This window comes from Lutjanus erythropterus, chromosome 3 (genome assembly GCF_056507025.1).
Source record: "Lutjanus erythropterus isolate fLutEry1 chromosome 3, fLutEry1.hap2, whole genome shotgun sequence".
NCBI lineage: Eukaryota > Metazoa > Chordata > Actinopteri > Lutjaniformes > Lutjanidae > Lutjanus > Lutjanus erythropterus.
Genome location: NC_139319.1, coordinates 38,172,104 through 38,187,400, shown reverse-complemented (window position 1 = coordinate 38,187,400; position 15,297 = coordinate 38,172,104). Strand labels below are relative to the sequence as shown.

Below are 15,297 nucleotides of genomic sequence, written 5' to 3'. Positions count from 1 at the left end.
GAATTGCCTTGTGTATGAATGGTGCTATATAAATAAAATTGCCTTGCCTTACAGATATGAAGGAAAATGCATTAAAGGTCCCCAATACATTTTCTGGTCAATAAAACTTACTTGAATTTGTTAAAATAATGGGAAGAAAGTCTTGCCTTGTCCAGGTAGATGATGAGCGAGCCTCTTTCTGACAGGATTGTGTTCATCTCATATCTTGCAATTGTGCGGGCTCGTCCTTTTGACAACTACACACACAGACACATTCAATTTTAATTTAAGTCAGTGTCACTGGTGAGGATAAACAACATATGTTTTAGGATTTAGAGACTGTGTTTGTATGTTTTTGTGCATATAAGTTCTTACTAGGTCCAGGTCATGTGTGTTAACAGTGAAACCAGTTAACATGCCAATATCCAAGACTGTCATGGTCGCATCACGGTCGCTGTCCTTATACCTGTACAGGAAATGGACATTTAGAAATAAAGTATGGGTGAGAGGACAGCAAAGCTCTCTACTGAATTTAAAATCAATCAATCTTAAAGCTTTTAAATGTTTTCAAATATTAAATTATGGAGAATGACAGGATGGAAAAGAACTGCTTACAGGGGAGAGAGGAGTAATATACAAAAATTCTTAACTTTTGTTGAATTTGGGTCACAGAGGGTATGAATCAAAAATGGAGTGGGGAGAAATGAAAAGATGGATGTGGCGATGACTGTGTAAAGCCACGTTATTTTAAGGCTCTTCATTATACTTACAAAACCTCTATTTTTAGTTTGTATATCCTCTCATCTTCATCCATGTTCACTGCAGGAGGAAAACATTTGATGAGCATTTAGTTTAATCATGTTTCTATTAAAAGAAAAATACATAGAAAAACACAAACCAAACAGACAAATACAAGCAAGACGAAGACTGCTAAAACAAAAAACAACAGCACACAGAAACAGACATCAAATTACCTGGGAGGAGCTCCACTGACAAGTTAAACTTCTGACAGTCACTGTCCTTTTCTTTAGGCAGAGCGTAATACAGCGACACCATCTGTCACACAAATAAAAGTGCATCTGAAACTAGTGAGGATTTGTCAGGATCCATTATACAGCAGACTGATATACAGATAGGGTAAAGCAACAAGTGTTCTGAGTTTGTCACACCACAGAAATATGTGGGATCAATCACCCAGCCAAATTTGAATTTGTAGTCTGTAACATTAGTTAAAAAAAAGATTTATTTGAATTTTTCTTTTGTTCGCTCACTTTGCATTTTGTAAATTGAAAAAAATAAACAATTACATTTTATATTTTTGAAAACATTCTTACTTTACAGCATTTCTTCACACCTGCATAAAACTTTTGAATCTTGTTCAACCAACGTGTTCTAGATTGACTATATATGCATTCGCCTCATGTCTTTGTCTATTTTGACTCCAACAAAGATACAGTTGATCTGTCTGCAGTATTCACTGTATTCACACAAACAACCTGACAAAAAAAAAAAAAAACATCCTGTCACCATCTGCTGGTAGCTTTAAGAACAGTGTCTGAACATATCAGATAAATCTGCCAGGTCATAGTGGTGTTTGACACCGACAGAGCATTTCAGAGTAAACTGCTCTTTCTTTCATGATTTTGAGACCTAATTTTATATAGTTAGTTAGCAATTTTTTTTAATCACTCAAATTTGGCTGGATGATTAATGACATGTTTCTGTGGTGTGATATCACGCATTTATTGCTGGTTTAGACAACCTTTAACTTACGCTTTTGGCCCTATCTTACACTGATCCAAGTTGAAAGTGTCAGGTGCAATGGATTTAATTTCTTCATTCAATTTCTTCCAAATCCACCTTTGCTGTTGTTATAACCCCCAAGTTGGGCTAGGGGATGAGGGGTGTAACAATAAATACATTTACCGGAAGAAAAAGGAAAAAAGAAAACTGAGACAAAAATGTAAACAAAGGTTCTTTTATTAACAAATTATATGTCAAATTAAGTTAACAAATTAAACTAAACAAAAGGGCTAACCTATTAACTCAAACCACAAATACACACAAGACAGCAAGTGTCGTTGCTAGCCAGGATGGCTGACAAAGACACATTGACAAAGACAAAGACAACGAGTGCCCTTGTAAGCTGGTGAAGCTCACAAGGCACATGGGGCGCCCAAACGAGTATCATGCTAGCTGATGAGGCCTGCAAGACACGTATACACAAACGAGTGACTCCACTAGCTGGGAGAGCTAGCAAATCACATAACACAAACTACTAGCAGTTTAGCCTGACCCTGCAGGACTAGTCTGCCTAAATGCAGACCTCCATCAGCCTAATGGTCCACTGGCCCAGACTGGCTGCACTCTCCAGGCTTTTAAGCACCAGGTCCTGATTGCAGAGCAACTGCACCTGATGCCAATCACTGCAACCTGCAAGGGGGGGGGGGGAGAACCTGGGCACAGGAGAATACAACACCACACAGACACTGTGGCATGTAACACTGTCTTGCACCAGGAGCACAGGGGTATCCTGTCCTGTCCAGCCCCTTGTATCAGCTGCGCACAGTGGGACACATCTATCAGCTGTGCCCAAGAGCCTTGATTAATTCATGGAGTAGTTTAGGCCGATCATGCATTAAACCAATAAGAAAGTCAGCTCTCATCACCTTTAAGAACCAGGTGCACCTGAGGTGCTCCCATAGCTTAGTTGGTAGAGCGTTTGCCCCATGTACGGAGGCTGTTGGTCCTCTGCAGTGGTCGCTGGTTTGATTCCTGCCTGTGACCCATTTTGCTGCATGTCATTCCCCCTCTCTTCCCCCTTTCCTGTCATATCTTCAGCTGCCCCTATCCAAATAAAGGTAAAAGCCCAAAAAATAATCTTAAAAAACTCTAAGAAAAATCTGTAACAACAACCAATTGAGTGTATTGCAGTTAGCAGCACTACTAGCGAAGTTAGCTTAGAGAAAGCTAAATACACACTCAGGTCAAAAACAAAAACACTGTTTTTGCATGCAAACACATTACACGTGTCACTTTACATAGGCCTATAAATGTAATAGAGCAAACATTTCTATTGCTGTGCCATGTTATGTGCAGTTTGGCAGTCACTGAGTTATGCTAACCACATCCATTACCAATCATATCTCTTTTGCATGCTGATGCTGTCAGTCTCAAATATTGTAATGAGTGTATATCTGCATATAAAATAATGAATTACTTAATATAGCTATAATAAAATATCTGCAGGACCCGGCCGGGCTCAGCCTGAACGAGCGACGTGGGCCCGTCTTCCCATAGGCCCATCACCCGCAGGAGGGTTCAGAAGGGGCCGATACCATGTGGTCTGGGTGGCAGTGGGGGCAGGGGCCCCAACGACCCAATCCCATGACATGGAATCTCACTGTGGTGACATGGAATGTCCCCTCGCTGGGGGGGAAGGAGCCTGAGCTAGTGCGGGAGGTTGAGCGGTACTGGCTAGAGATAGTCGGGCTCACCTCCACGCACAGATGGGGCTCTGGAACCCAACTCCTTGAGAGAGGCTGGAGTCTTTTCTACTCTGGAGTTGCCCATGGTGAGAGGTGGCGGGCTGGTGTGGGATTGCTTATAGCCCCCCAGCTCAGCCGCCATGTGTTGGAGTTTTCCCCGGTGAAGGAGAGGGTCGTCGCCCTGCGCTTTTGGGTCGGGGATAGGTGCCTCACTGTTGTTTCGGCCTATGGGCCAAACGGCAGTGTAGAGTACCCGGCTGGAAAGTGCTCGGACTGGAGACTTCAACGCCCACGTGGGTGGCGACATTGTTACCTGGAGGGGCATGATTGGGAGGAACGGCCCCCCCGATCTGAACCCGAGTGGTGTTCTGTTATTGGACTTCTGTGCTAGTCACAGTTTGTCCATAACAACCACCATGTTCAAGCATAAGGGTGTCCATCAGTGCACGTGGCACAGGGACGCCCTAGGTCGGAGGTCAATGATCAACTTTGTAGTCATGTCAACTGACCTTCGGCTGTGTGTCTTGGACACTCGGGTAAAGTTAGGGGCTGAGCTGTCAACTGATCAACACCTGGTGGTGAGTTGGATCCGCTGGCGGAGGAGGAAGCTGGACAGACTTGGCAGGCCCAATTGTGTAGAGGCCCGTATTGTGAGAGTCTCATGGGAACATCTGGTGGAACCCTCTGTCAGAGGCATCTTCAACTCTCACCTCCGGGAGAGCTTTGACCAGATCACGAGGGAGGCCAGAGACATTGAGTCCAAATGGACCATGTTCTCCACCTCCATTGTTGATGTGGCCATTCGGAGCTGTGGCCGTAAGGTCTCCGGTGCCTGCCACAGTGGCAATCCCTGAACCCAGTGGTGGACACCTGAGTACCTCAAGTGTCTGGATGTTGTAGGGCTGTCTTGCTTGACACGCCTCTGCAACATCGCGTGGCAGTTGGGAACAGTGCTTCTGGACTGGCAGACCGGGGTGGTGGTCCCTCTTTTCAAGAAGGGGGACCGGAGGGTGTGCACCAACTATAGGGGGATCACACTCCTCAGCCTCCCTGGTAAAGTCTATTCCAGGGTATTGGAGAGAAGAATTTGGCCGATAGTCGAACTTCGGATCCAGGAGGAACAATGTGGTTTTCGTCCTGGTCGTGGAACACTGGACCAGCTCTATACCCTCCGCAGGGTGCTTGAGGGTTCATGGGAGTGGCAATAAGTCAGACCTGTTCCCGGTGCATGTTGGATTCCGGCAGGGCTGCCCTTTGTCACCGGTTCTGTTCATTATTTTTATGTACAGAATTTCTAGGCACAGCCAGGGGCCGGAGGGAGTCCGGTTTGGGGGCCACAGGATCTCATCTCTGCTTTTTGCGGATGTTGTTGTCCTGCATTAGGTACACCTGTGCAATCTAATGCAGTCAAATACAACTGCTATGCCATAATTTCTACTTTTACAAAGCTTGTACATTTCAGTTTTTGTTGACATTGTTAGGAGTGTGATCATTCTACGTAGTGTGTATTATTGAGTTCATAGTGGACGGTGGTGCTATACAGCAGACAACCCAGCAGAGCATATACATACAGATAGTATCTTCAAATGTCTTTATGAAGATTTATACAACATGTGTGATCATATGAGACTCAATTATTTATCAACTTCCCTGCATCTTTCTATTCCATCCTGTCTTCCGTCTCATCAGGTTGTCTTGAGCTGTTAAGTTCCTTTGTCAACTTTTCAACAAGTTTGTATAGGTCTCTGAAGATGTCTTTGAATTTTTGTTCCTAAAATCTGACCTTTCTGTCAGTTTTTGTCCTTGCGTTCAAAAATCAGTGCTTGATTCAGTTAACCAAAAATGTTGTGGGCCAGTCTGGGCCAAAAATGCCAAGGCTGATTTTGTGCCTCAGTCCACCCCTGCCTACAAGTCAGACATTTTGTACAGGAAAATACCACAGAATTCCCAATCAAACCACAGAGCCAAATTTTCTATGACATACTTCTCTCACACCCAGATTCGATCTCCCGCTTTGTCACTGCATTTATGTCTCCAGCAAGTACCAGTCATCTCAGAGACATCTATGCTGAAGAACTGGGTACCTCCTTATCAGATGAACTGTGGGAGGAGGGTCTGTCCAGTATACAGAGTTGTTCTGTCAATTCCAGATATAGGCTAATTCAATTTAAAGTTATTCATAGACTGCATTACTCCAAAACTAAACTTAGCAAACTGTTTGAATCTGTCTCCCATGTGTGACAGATGTAGTGGTGCTGAGGGCTCACTGTCACACTTACTTTGGCACTGTCCTGTCCTGGGTAATTTCTGGTGTGACATATTTAATTGGTTTTCTAAACAATACAAAATAAACATTCAGCCAGTCTGCAACTTGGCAATATTTGGCTCCTCTGACAGGACAGCAGCCCTTCCCTCTCATCAAATCTCTCATGAAATTAATAATGCTAAACTGGAAGTCTTCATCACCCCCATGTTTTAAAAGTAGGGCAGTCAAACAATTAAAAAAATTTGATTAATCGCAATACTACTCTGTGATTAATCGCGATTAATCGCAGTTAAAATACTTCATATTATATATACTATTACTTGTATTTCTTATATAGTATTGAAGGATGCAATACAGTTAATCCATTACAATTTAAGGATGTAATTTTACAGATTGGTAAAAAATAATAACACATCATAGTAATTTATTTTTTCACATCAGCACCAAATTTTTATTAGTGTATTAAATAAATGCCTATGTATCCGTCTGCACACCTCAACTTTCATAAACAAGTCACGTCCATACACTCTATGGTCGCTTCGATGTGAATGGAGAATCTTGTCCCCCTGAAACTGCCGTACATCTGACAGGCCACTGTCCGTCATAGGAAACACTTGCCAAGTTACAACTAGTCTGATTGTCACCGTCACTGACAAACCAAGAGTTTAACAGTGTTTTCCACTCTCGTGTGTGATCAAATCACCGATAGCAGCGAGTTTTACCTGATCACGGGCAGAGCTGGACGGCTCTTCATCAGGTATTGGAAATACGAGACTAACTCCATCCTGCACTGATTCAAAACGGGATGATTCTGTATTTCAGCGGACGGGTGACAAGTGGCGACAGAGACCACAGCCTGTATACATAGACAGACTCTTCCTGAGTCATGTGATGCGATTAATCGTGCATTTTTTTTTTAACATGTTATTGTTTCCAGATTAATCTCATGTGTTAATGCGTTAACTTTGACAGTCCTATTTAAAAGATGGGTTAATGAAATGATTTCTATTCCTACGATGGAACAAATTCGTTTTGGCAATCGGAACTTTTCTCAAAAAGTGTGGAAGCTGTTTCTGGCACTACTTGATGAGACCTAACTTTACAGCCTAATACTTTGACAATCCTCCACGTGTGTGTGTGTGTGTGTGTGTACTTTAACAACTTTAACTTTAACAATAAATGTGTTAAAGTTCCACTTACTGTCAACGTTGCTTCTCCATTTCCGCTGGCGGTCACTTTTACATCCTCATTTATATTGCTGACCTGTTGAGATTTCAAATATGCAAAGAACACAAAAAAAACCACACAATGTCAGGAGGAGGAATCCCAAATCCTGTTGTTTTTGTCCTGAAAATTAACCGTTATAGTAATACATAATATGAACTACTTATGTACACTATAATTCCTGCTTTTTAGCTCAGAAAAATGTCCTGTTTCTGTAAAATATGTGTAATTGGTGTAGGTGAAGATATGACAGGAAAGGGGGTAGAGAGAGGGGGAATGACATGCAGCAAATGGGCCACAGGCGGGACTCGAACCAGCAACTGCTGCAGAGGACCAACAGCCTCAGTACATGGATCAAACGCTCTGCCAACTGAGTTATGGGAGCACACACTTCACTTGTCTATTGTACTGATGAGACTATCATAAATAATGAGTTGCTGATGTCATTTGATGTGTTTTAAACCAGATGATGGAGAGTGCAGCTGCCAATGTGGGAAAAATTTGTTTGTTGGCCCCTAAAGCTTAATCCTGAAAAGATATAAAATGACTTTAACACACCTTTAACCTTTGCGTGGTGGCATAGACATGACACTGTGCTTCACAACATCCTCAGCATTCTCCTCAGTATTAACAATGAATGAGTTACAGTCTGATGTTACTGTAACTTATTCCAAACATTGTAATCTTCCTGACATGACACGCCCACCCCAAACTCCCCTGTCTCAAATTTCACCCAGTCTCATCTGGTCACCATAGTCAGTGGTTCTCAACCTTTTGTAGCTGAAGGCCCACTTCTAGTTGTTAAAACATTTCTGAGGATCATCCTCCCAACAACAAATTCTGCACACTGTGCTTTCAGCAGCATCACTGCCTGTCATTATGAATCCAACTTTAGTGTATTCAGGGTCATATTTCCTCACAGCATGCTTTGTAGCTTCTACAGGCACAGGGTTGTCTCCCACATCACTTTTTCTTTTCAAAAACTAATCCATATGTCACTGTATTACGTGAAATCCTGAACACATTTGGATATAAAAGCAACAAAAAATTTAATCTAACCATTTGGCAGTACTGCTGTCTCTGGGAACCACTAGATGGCGCTCACTGACACCCATCAATGAGCCGCGGCCCAGTGATTGAGAATGGCTGATCTATGTTATAGATAGTAGATATAGACAGAACTTGTTTTTGTTTACTACCCATGTTCAAACCCTGCCTCAAAATGTTCCCAATGCACAGTTACATTGTTATGCTGATGATACTCATCATTAACTTAAGTAAAAATGTGAAGCCAAAACATCTTGATCGCCCCCCTGGTAACTGACTACAGTGTAGGTACAGGTAAGCATGAGCAAAAAAAAAAAAAAAATCAAATAAATTTTTCTTAAAGGTGGTTTTTGTCATTTTAGGCAGTTTTCCTCACACGATATATGTTCAAATGTTATTTTTTATTATTTGTTTAAATTTTAAATAATTTTGTTTAAATTTTTAAATATGTTTTAATTAGTTATTTGATGTGACAAAAAGCAGTCATCCTGATGTATGGGACAGACCTCAATGCCTCTGTTCCAATCCTGATCACTACTGCAATGTTTTGGCTTCATTTTTCTTCAGTGGGAGGAAGTGGAGACACAGTGTCCATCTTTACAGTCAATCAGTACAGTCACCTTTGCTCAATATTTTGATTATCTGCAGTCTGCCTTTTGTACTGTGGAGTCATAGTTAGTTGATTTTGAATATGTGTGTGTGTGTGTGTGTGTGTGTGTGTGTGTGTGTGTGTGTGTGTGTGTGTGTGTGTGTGTGTGTTTTCTCACTTTAAGTGTTCTCGTGACGTGGTGATTCTCACTGTTGAAATGGAAAAGTGAAGGTCTTGGCCTGCCTGGCAACAAGATCTTCACATTCAAATCAAAGTCTTGGCCACTTATCTGCTCTCTTCCTGTGTGGACACAGATAAAGGAAACAACAACAAGTAACTATGCAAAAGGAGATTTTACAGACACTATCACATTATATGTCCAAACACAACATGGCATTATCATGCCACTGCAAAGTCAGTGGTAGCACGAATGCAGTTGCCATACAACTGTTGATTTTTTTTTTGCATTTGCATTTGCACCTGTTGTGTAAAGGCTGTGTTCATGAATTTTGGTGCTCATTTCATAATTAAACTGTGTTTAGGTTTCCAAATGCTCACATCACCTATTGCAATTAAATACAAGGCAGTTTTCATGGCTATCATCAGCAGAGGAGAACCCACAAAACACATGTTCATTTTTGCCTTTTTAACTTTGTACTACAATTCATTCATCTACTACAGACTGAAATATTACTCAAAATACATTTTGTTTGCAATTAGAGTACGTTGTGTAACGAATCTGATCAATGAGGTTCATCAATAATTAATTCCAGCTTAAGTTCAATCAGTTGGGCTACCTTTACCTATAATTTACACCAGATGCGGCTTTGTGACGTTGTGTGTGCGTCCTGGTTTTGTTCCGTCATACGAGCGACTGCAATTTCCACCAGCAGTGTTTCAGAAGCGTTTCAGCAGCGGAGCGTTTTGTCCATCTGATTATGTTCACTTGCACAACTGAAGTCCTCATTCCTTGCACTTTGTGCTTCTACCATGGATAAAAAAGATAAATTGTTTATTTTCTGTCTGTTTTTATGATCATGAGTCTGCACGGGTTCTTTTATTTTGAAAATTAACCAGATTCTCCCAGCCTTTTCTGTGCCTGACTTCCTACCTGTTCGACCTGCTCTGTGCTAACTGACGCGCCATCCGTCAAAAATGGACTTGCTGCGTATTCTCTGCAGAACAGATCGCCGAGCCAAGATGCTTCTGGGATGGAGCTAAAACGCACCTCAGTGCATCTAATGTAAACACGAGCATTGACTAGAATGGCCGTGAACTGGCCTGAGTGCTGTGGCACAGCTGTGACGCGTTGCAGCTGCGCCTGGTGTAAATTACTGGTAATGCTTCATTCATTCACAATCTTCTATTGGAGGCCTAGCTAAAAGTCTTGTCTTAAACTTGCTCTCACTCCCACAACCAACTCAGACACAACGGTCTCATAGCTGGTTTCCTATTGTAAGTACTGTGGCTTCATCACCCCCTTAAAACATAGTATATATACAATATCTAACACAACAGGGTCACATTTCTCACCCTTTAGTGCACATCAAACTAGAAGAGGTCATTCGTTAGAGTGTAGATCTCCACTGGAACGAAGTAACCCACCAACATTTTCATCAGTAACTGTAATTTAATTACATTTTTTCACAGTAACTGTATCAGATTACAATTACTCTTATTATTTAATTACATGGAAGTAGCGACTCTCCAACACTTATTATGCTTTTAAACATTTGTGTGAAACCTTGACATAATTGCCACATGAATTCTTGAGTTATGGCCAAAATAACTATATATATATATATAATAGCACTTGCGCTGGTGTAAGATAGCAAAACCACTTGCGCTGGCAGCGCAATGGCTTTGCTCCGGGTGTAAGATAGGGCCCAATGCCTGTAATCGATGAAGGTTCAGTTCAGTTTCCTGATACATGATCAGACACCACTGCCAACAAATGTGGTGTAATACTCTCATATTGATATTGTGATTGTGCATTTGCCAGTAAGGTCTGAGTTTAACACTGCTGAACCTTTTCAACTTGCCGCCACCGCACACTGTGTGCAACCATGACAACTGCAGAGATCACACTGAAGGAAATACAGCTACATTTTGACACTTTCACTGGCAAACAAACAAACAACAAACATATCAACTGAAAAAAAAAAAAAAAAAAAAAACGTCTTAAAGCAACAATGGTTTGATTTTATGGTCTTTGGTGATGAGTCATGTTTATGATGCTAGTGAGCCAAACTTGATAATGAATCATGTCGTATTTCTGTGAATTTCCTCCATTTTTAACTGCAACCCACTCTATTTGGCTCCATGATTAGAGTTTCCAGTTTATCTCACCTGTCACAGAGATTAGTGTGGTTGAAGGTGTGTTTGGAGCCAAATCTCTCAAAGGTATTTTACTGTTGATAGTTTCCTCTTGTATACCAGCTAAAGGAAGAGACAATTGGCAAGTTAGGAGATCAGCAAAAAACAGTCAGTACTTTTTGTTTTGTTCAACAGTAAACTTACCGGAACCTTTCTTAGCAGGGTCTAGTGTTATAACCACTGGTGATTTTATCAGTATGCCTACAGGCTGGAAAGACAGGAGTTCATAAACACATCAGGATTAACACTTATATTTAAGCAAAGCTGTGTGACAGAAAAAAATGTGACTTGCATATTAAAGTGCAAAAAGCTAAAGCTTTAGTCTTAATGCAGTTCAGAGAGCACAGAATGTATTTCTCTTACCACCACCTGCAGCATCTTCCTGACTCCATCACTGAGAGATGAGTCTTTCACAGAGGCTTTGACGTCAATAGGAAATTGTCCCTCCTTCATGGGACTAATGATAAAAGGTACAGATCGTGTAGTTTGGGGTCCAACATTGACCTCCTGACGATACCTCCCATGGTTAGATGCTGCACTGCACACATGCTCCGTCTCAAACAGATCCACACGCACCTTGAAATGAGTATAGATCAGATGTAACTAAGCACAAATACTTTGTTATTATACGTATGTAATACGTACTTACTCTACTTTGGATTTCTCAGGTATCTGTACTTCCTGCACTTTAACACAAATATCTGTAGTTTCTAATCCTTACATTTTCAAAATAGGCTTGTTACTTTAGTTTCAATGCATTTGATCAGAATCATTTCTATTTAGATTATTTTTATTTTATTTTCATCTTTATATTATTCTGCATCATTGTGCAAAGCCGCCCAACATCAAAACTGATTTAAGCAAAGGTGGATGGGACAATAACACACACAAAAGACGTAACACAACGCAAAACAACTAAACAAAAAAGATGTAACAAGACAAAAAAAAACTTAAAAGACATAACAAGACAAAGGAAAGTAGCAAGATTTAAAAAAAAAAAACTTACAAGACAAAAAATAACAGATGTAAAGAGACAAAAAAGATTTAAGTAGACAAAATAAAAATAACATAAAAGACATAAAAAGATGAAAAGACAAACCAGAGGAACAAGAGATTAGACAAAAAACACAACAAGACAAAAAAAGATGGTACAAGACAACAGGACTACTTTTATACTTTGAGTATATTTCAGAGCTTGTACCTTTTCACTTTTACTTGAGTTAAGAAGTTAAGTTTGCACTACTTTTACCAAAGTCTTTTTTACAAGTACCTGTACTTCTACTTGAGTACAGAATATGGGTACTTTTGTCACCTCTAGTGTAGATGGGAAAAGAAAAATGTTCCAGGAAATGTTTGAATAAATGTGGGGAGAATTAAGGAGATGTTTCCATGGTTCATGGGTCACTGAATGGTTCGCTTTGCATGAAAATGATGCGACTCATATGCTACGGCCTTTGCGGTCACCAGGACACAACCCAGTTTAACACCTGTGGAGATTCTGAACCCTGTTAGACACAACATCCCATCACCTTGCCATCTGACCTTTAAACACATGAGCTGTATAGGCCTGACTCACTGTGATACGATCTGGGCTGTAGTTATGGAGTATAGCCTTAATTTCCAGCTGTTCTCCACGGACAGCAGAGTATGGTAGTTTGAGATCGATGAAGAATTCCTTCCTCACAATAACCTCTAATGGATCAGCCACACAGACACCTATAGACAAGAGGAACAATAAGCAGTAACTAAAACACAAGGAAAAGAAAGAGGAGAAAAAGATAATAAGGGGCAAAATGGTGGAAAGTCGCCTTTTCCTTTCCATTCTTCCATTCCACAGAAAAGTAAACAAAAGCAGGCTTCTAGCTGACCATGGATTTTGTCGGCTAAAACCAAGCTGCTCACTTGCAGATTTCATAAGTGTAGGTGGCTGATGGAAGTTCATGCTAATGCTTGAATTCCTTGTGTCAGCTGAGAAGTCCTTCTCCAGTTTACTTTTTAATGTTTTTGACTCATTTTAAAAAACAGGAACTTGTGAAAATTAACTAATGGATGCATACATGATATAACGTTAATACAAATGACTAAGGGTAAAGCTAGCTCTTAGCAAACATTGGTGGGATGGTGAAATATGACACATATCTGTATATGATAGAAGGTAGACTAATACTCATTAACATGGGAGAAGGAAGAGCAGGGATTTGATTAGTGCAGACACCCAGCTGGACTGTGATCGCTTCAATGGGAGTGCTGGTATAAGAGCTAAGCTAAACTGAGAGAGTGAGCTAGAGATGCATCATCATCGGCCCACTTTGATTCTGCACAAGCCCACATCCTCCTCCTTAAACTCCTCACATAACAAATGCAGATGCTGTTGTATCAAACAAGTTTATTTGGAGGAAACATTACTGCAGCTAGTAAACTAGTGTTAGTTAGCTGAACATGCTAATATTCACAAGACATGTTAGAGCAGATTAAGTAGTCTAATCCATTTCCCACATGTCTGCTTGTGTTCCACATTTTTGAAAGATTAAGAAAAACAACACCACTGGTCAAAGAAGACCCCTATTAACCACAAGTACATAAAAAAAAGAGAAAAAGTCAAGTCATGCAGAGAAACAGAATCCTTACCGTGAGTTCTTGACAGACTAATGCCAATGAACTGCCAGGTTGTGACTGAGTCTGGCAAAGGAACATTTTTCACAGATGATGTGGTGTCACTGAAAAAAAAAAATATATCATCAGCTTCAGTGACAAATTAATTTTATTAATGGCATGTTTTTTTTAATGTGTATATTTCTGTTGCCTCACCAGTTCAATAGTTGTGAAGGACAACGTGGCAGTATGATATCTAACCACAGCCAACTTTCAGGGAACTTGGTGCGAGAAACGATCTCATCGCTGTCCATGTAACTGTCATCGTCTTCACCTGAAGTGTCAATGAAAAGGTTACAATTTTCATAGATTCATCCAGGGCTTTCTCCTATCCCTTGGATTGATTCAGATATTAATAAAATGATAGGAGGTAAAGAAGTTATGTGAAAAAGCTGATGGAAAGAAAGCTATCATAATTAACAACCCTTTACTTACTTCGTTTCCTCCTGCTGGGGGCTGGACACCTCAAATCTGGAAATGCAAAAAACAGACTAACTCTTAAACAGAACCCAACAAGTCTGAAATCAGTCTGCATAGTATCTGTTATGAGACGCTGATAAAATAAGGTCAATTGACACAGTAGATGCACCAATGTCCCTGTATTTAAATAGGGAGAAGAGATTTACAACAGCAATATTGTTGAAGTTTTAGAACAGAATACCTTACATATGTATTATTAGAAAACTTTAAGGCAAATACGTTTTAAACCCTCTTGTCAGCTTGTTGTGTTCCATGAGACCACTCTTTCATGGTACAGTGTTGTGTATAGAGATGTTCACTGCATGAACAAATTAACAACTATTTTAAAAGCAAGTATTTTAAGGAAAAATTACCTCAATATGTCAATAGAGATTAAGAAAACATGTTAATAAGTTAATATATTCACTTCTCTGACAACTGAATGCTATAATCACGTTGTCCACCTTAGAAATTTCTATTCTGTTTTGTTTGTCTGTTTCACATTAATTAGAGTTCAAATTAATGAATGAATTAATAACTGAATGAGTTATTGTCTGTTTATGATTCATAAGACATAATTCATAATTTTGTAGAGGCAGTAGATGTTTATACCACAGGATGGAGTCTGGCAGGCAGTGAGACAGGCAGCCACTTACCTCAAACACCAGAGTAGGGCTGTGCGATTGCCTCTAAATTTCAAATTGTAGATTGTCATTGCTCTGGATTGCCAATACACGATTAAATTGGCAAAGGGGCAGGGGCGCTACCGGGGGGGCGGGGGGGGGGGGGGGGGGGGGGTATTTATTGCCTTGTGGTTTTGCCATCAACACAAGGCCAGCTGACTTGCTATCTTGCAAGGATCATACAAGCTCCTACATAACAGCTGTTTAAAGTTTTGCTTTTTAAATCGGCGCTACCCAAGCCAGCCGTAACGCACCTCTGGTCATTTTCACAAAAATAAAACACCCGTTGTCTTTTACTATAAAGAAAACCATAAGGATAGAATTTGCGCTTTTATTTTATAAACAGGAAGCGAACCTCCCCTCGCTATAGCTAACTTAAAACCGCCGTAACTGTGTTTTAAATTCCGCTATAGCGCCAGGAAAATCAGGTTTTAAAGCTTTTTCGTGTGAGAAAGTAGCCGTTTAGTTCCCCATTGTGCCGCGAGTTTATCCAAATAACGCTTGTTTGCACATTTGTTCTGACATGGTGGGAGA

General features: G+C 40.5%; 1 protein-coding gene across 1 annotated transcript in view; it reads right to left on the bottom strand.

Moving 5' to 3' along the window:
- The window catches only part of LOC146330524 (complement C3-like), a 55,960-nt gene that overhangs the window by 18,013 nt on the left and 22,650 nt on the right, over nucleotides 1-15,297 (bottom strand). Inside the window, exons 13-25 of the mRNA XM_084711527.1 lie at nucleotides 14,057-14,092; nucleotides 13,778-13,895; nucleotides 13,598-13,686; nucleotides 12,546-12,685; nucleotides 11,333-11,545; nucleotides 11,120-11,177; nucleotides 10,943-11,032; nucleotides 8,772-8,893; nucleotides 6,934-7,029; nucleotides 954-1,035; nucleotides 750-798; nucleotides 355-445; nucleotides 147-236 (exon numbers count right to left, since the gene is read on the bottom strand). Coding sequence (XP_084567653.1) covers nucleotides 147-236; nucleotides 355-445; nucleotides 750-798; nucleotides 954-1,035; nucleotides 6,934-7,029; nucleotides 8,772-8,893; nucleotides 10,943-11,032; nucleotides 11,120-11,177; nucleotides 11,333-11,545; nucleotides 12,546-12,685; nucleotides 13,598-13,686; nucleotides 13,778-13,895; nucleotides 14,057-14,092 — 1,274 coding nt within the window. The remainder of the gene's footprint in view (nucleotides 1-146; nucleotides 237-354; nucleotides 446-749; nucleotides 799-953; nucleotides 1,036-6,933; nucleotides 7,030-8,771; nucleotides 8,894-10,942; nucleotides 11,033-11,119; nucleotides 11,178-11,332; nucleotides 11,546-12,545; nucleotides 12,686-13,597; nucleotides 13,687-13,777; nucleotides 13,896-14,056; nucleotides 14,093-15,297) is intronic.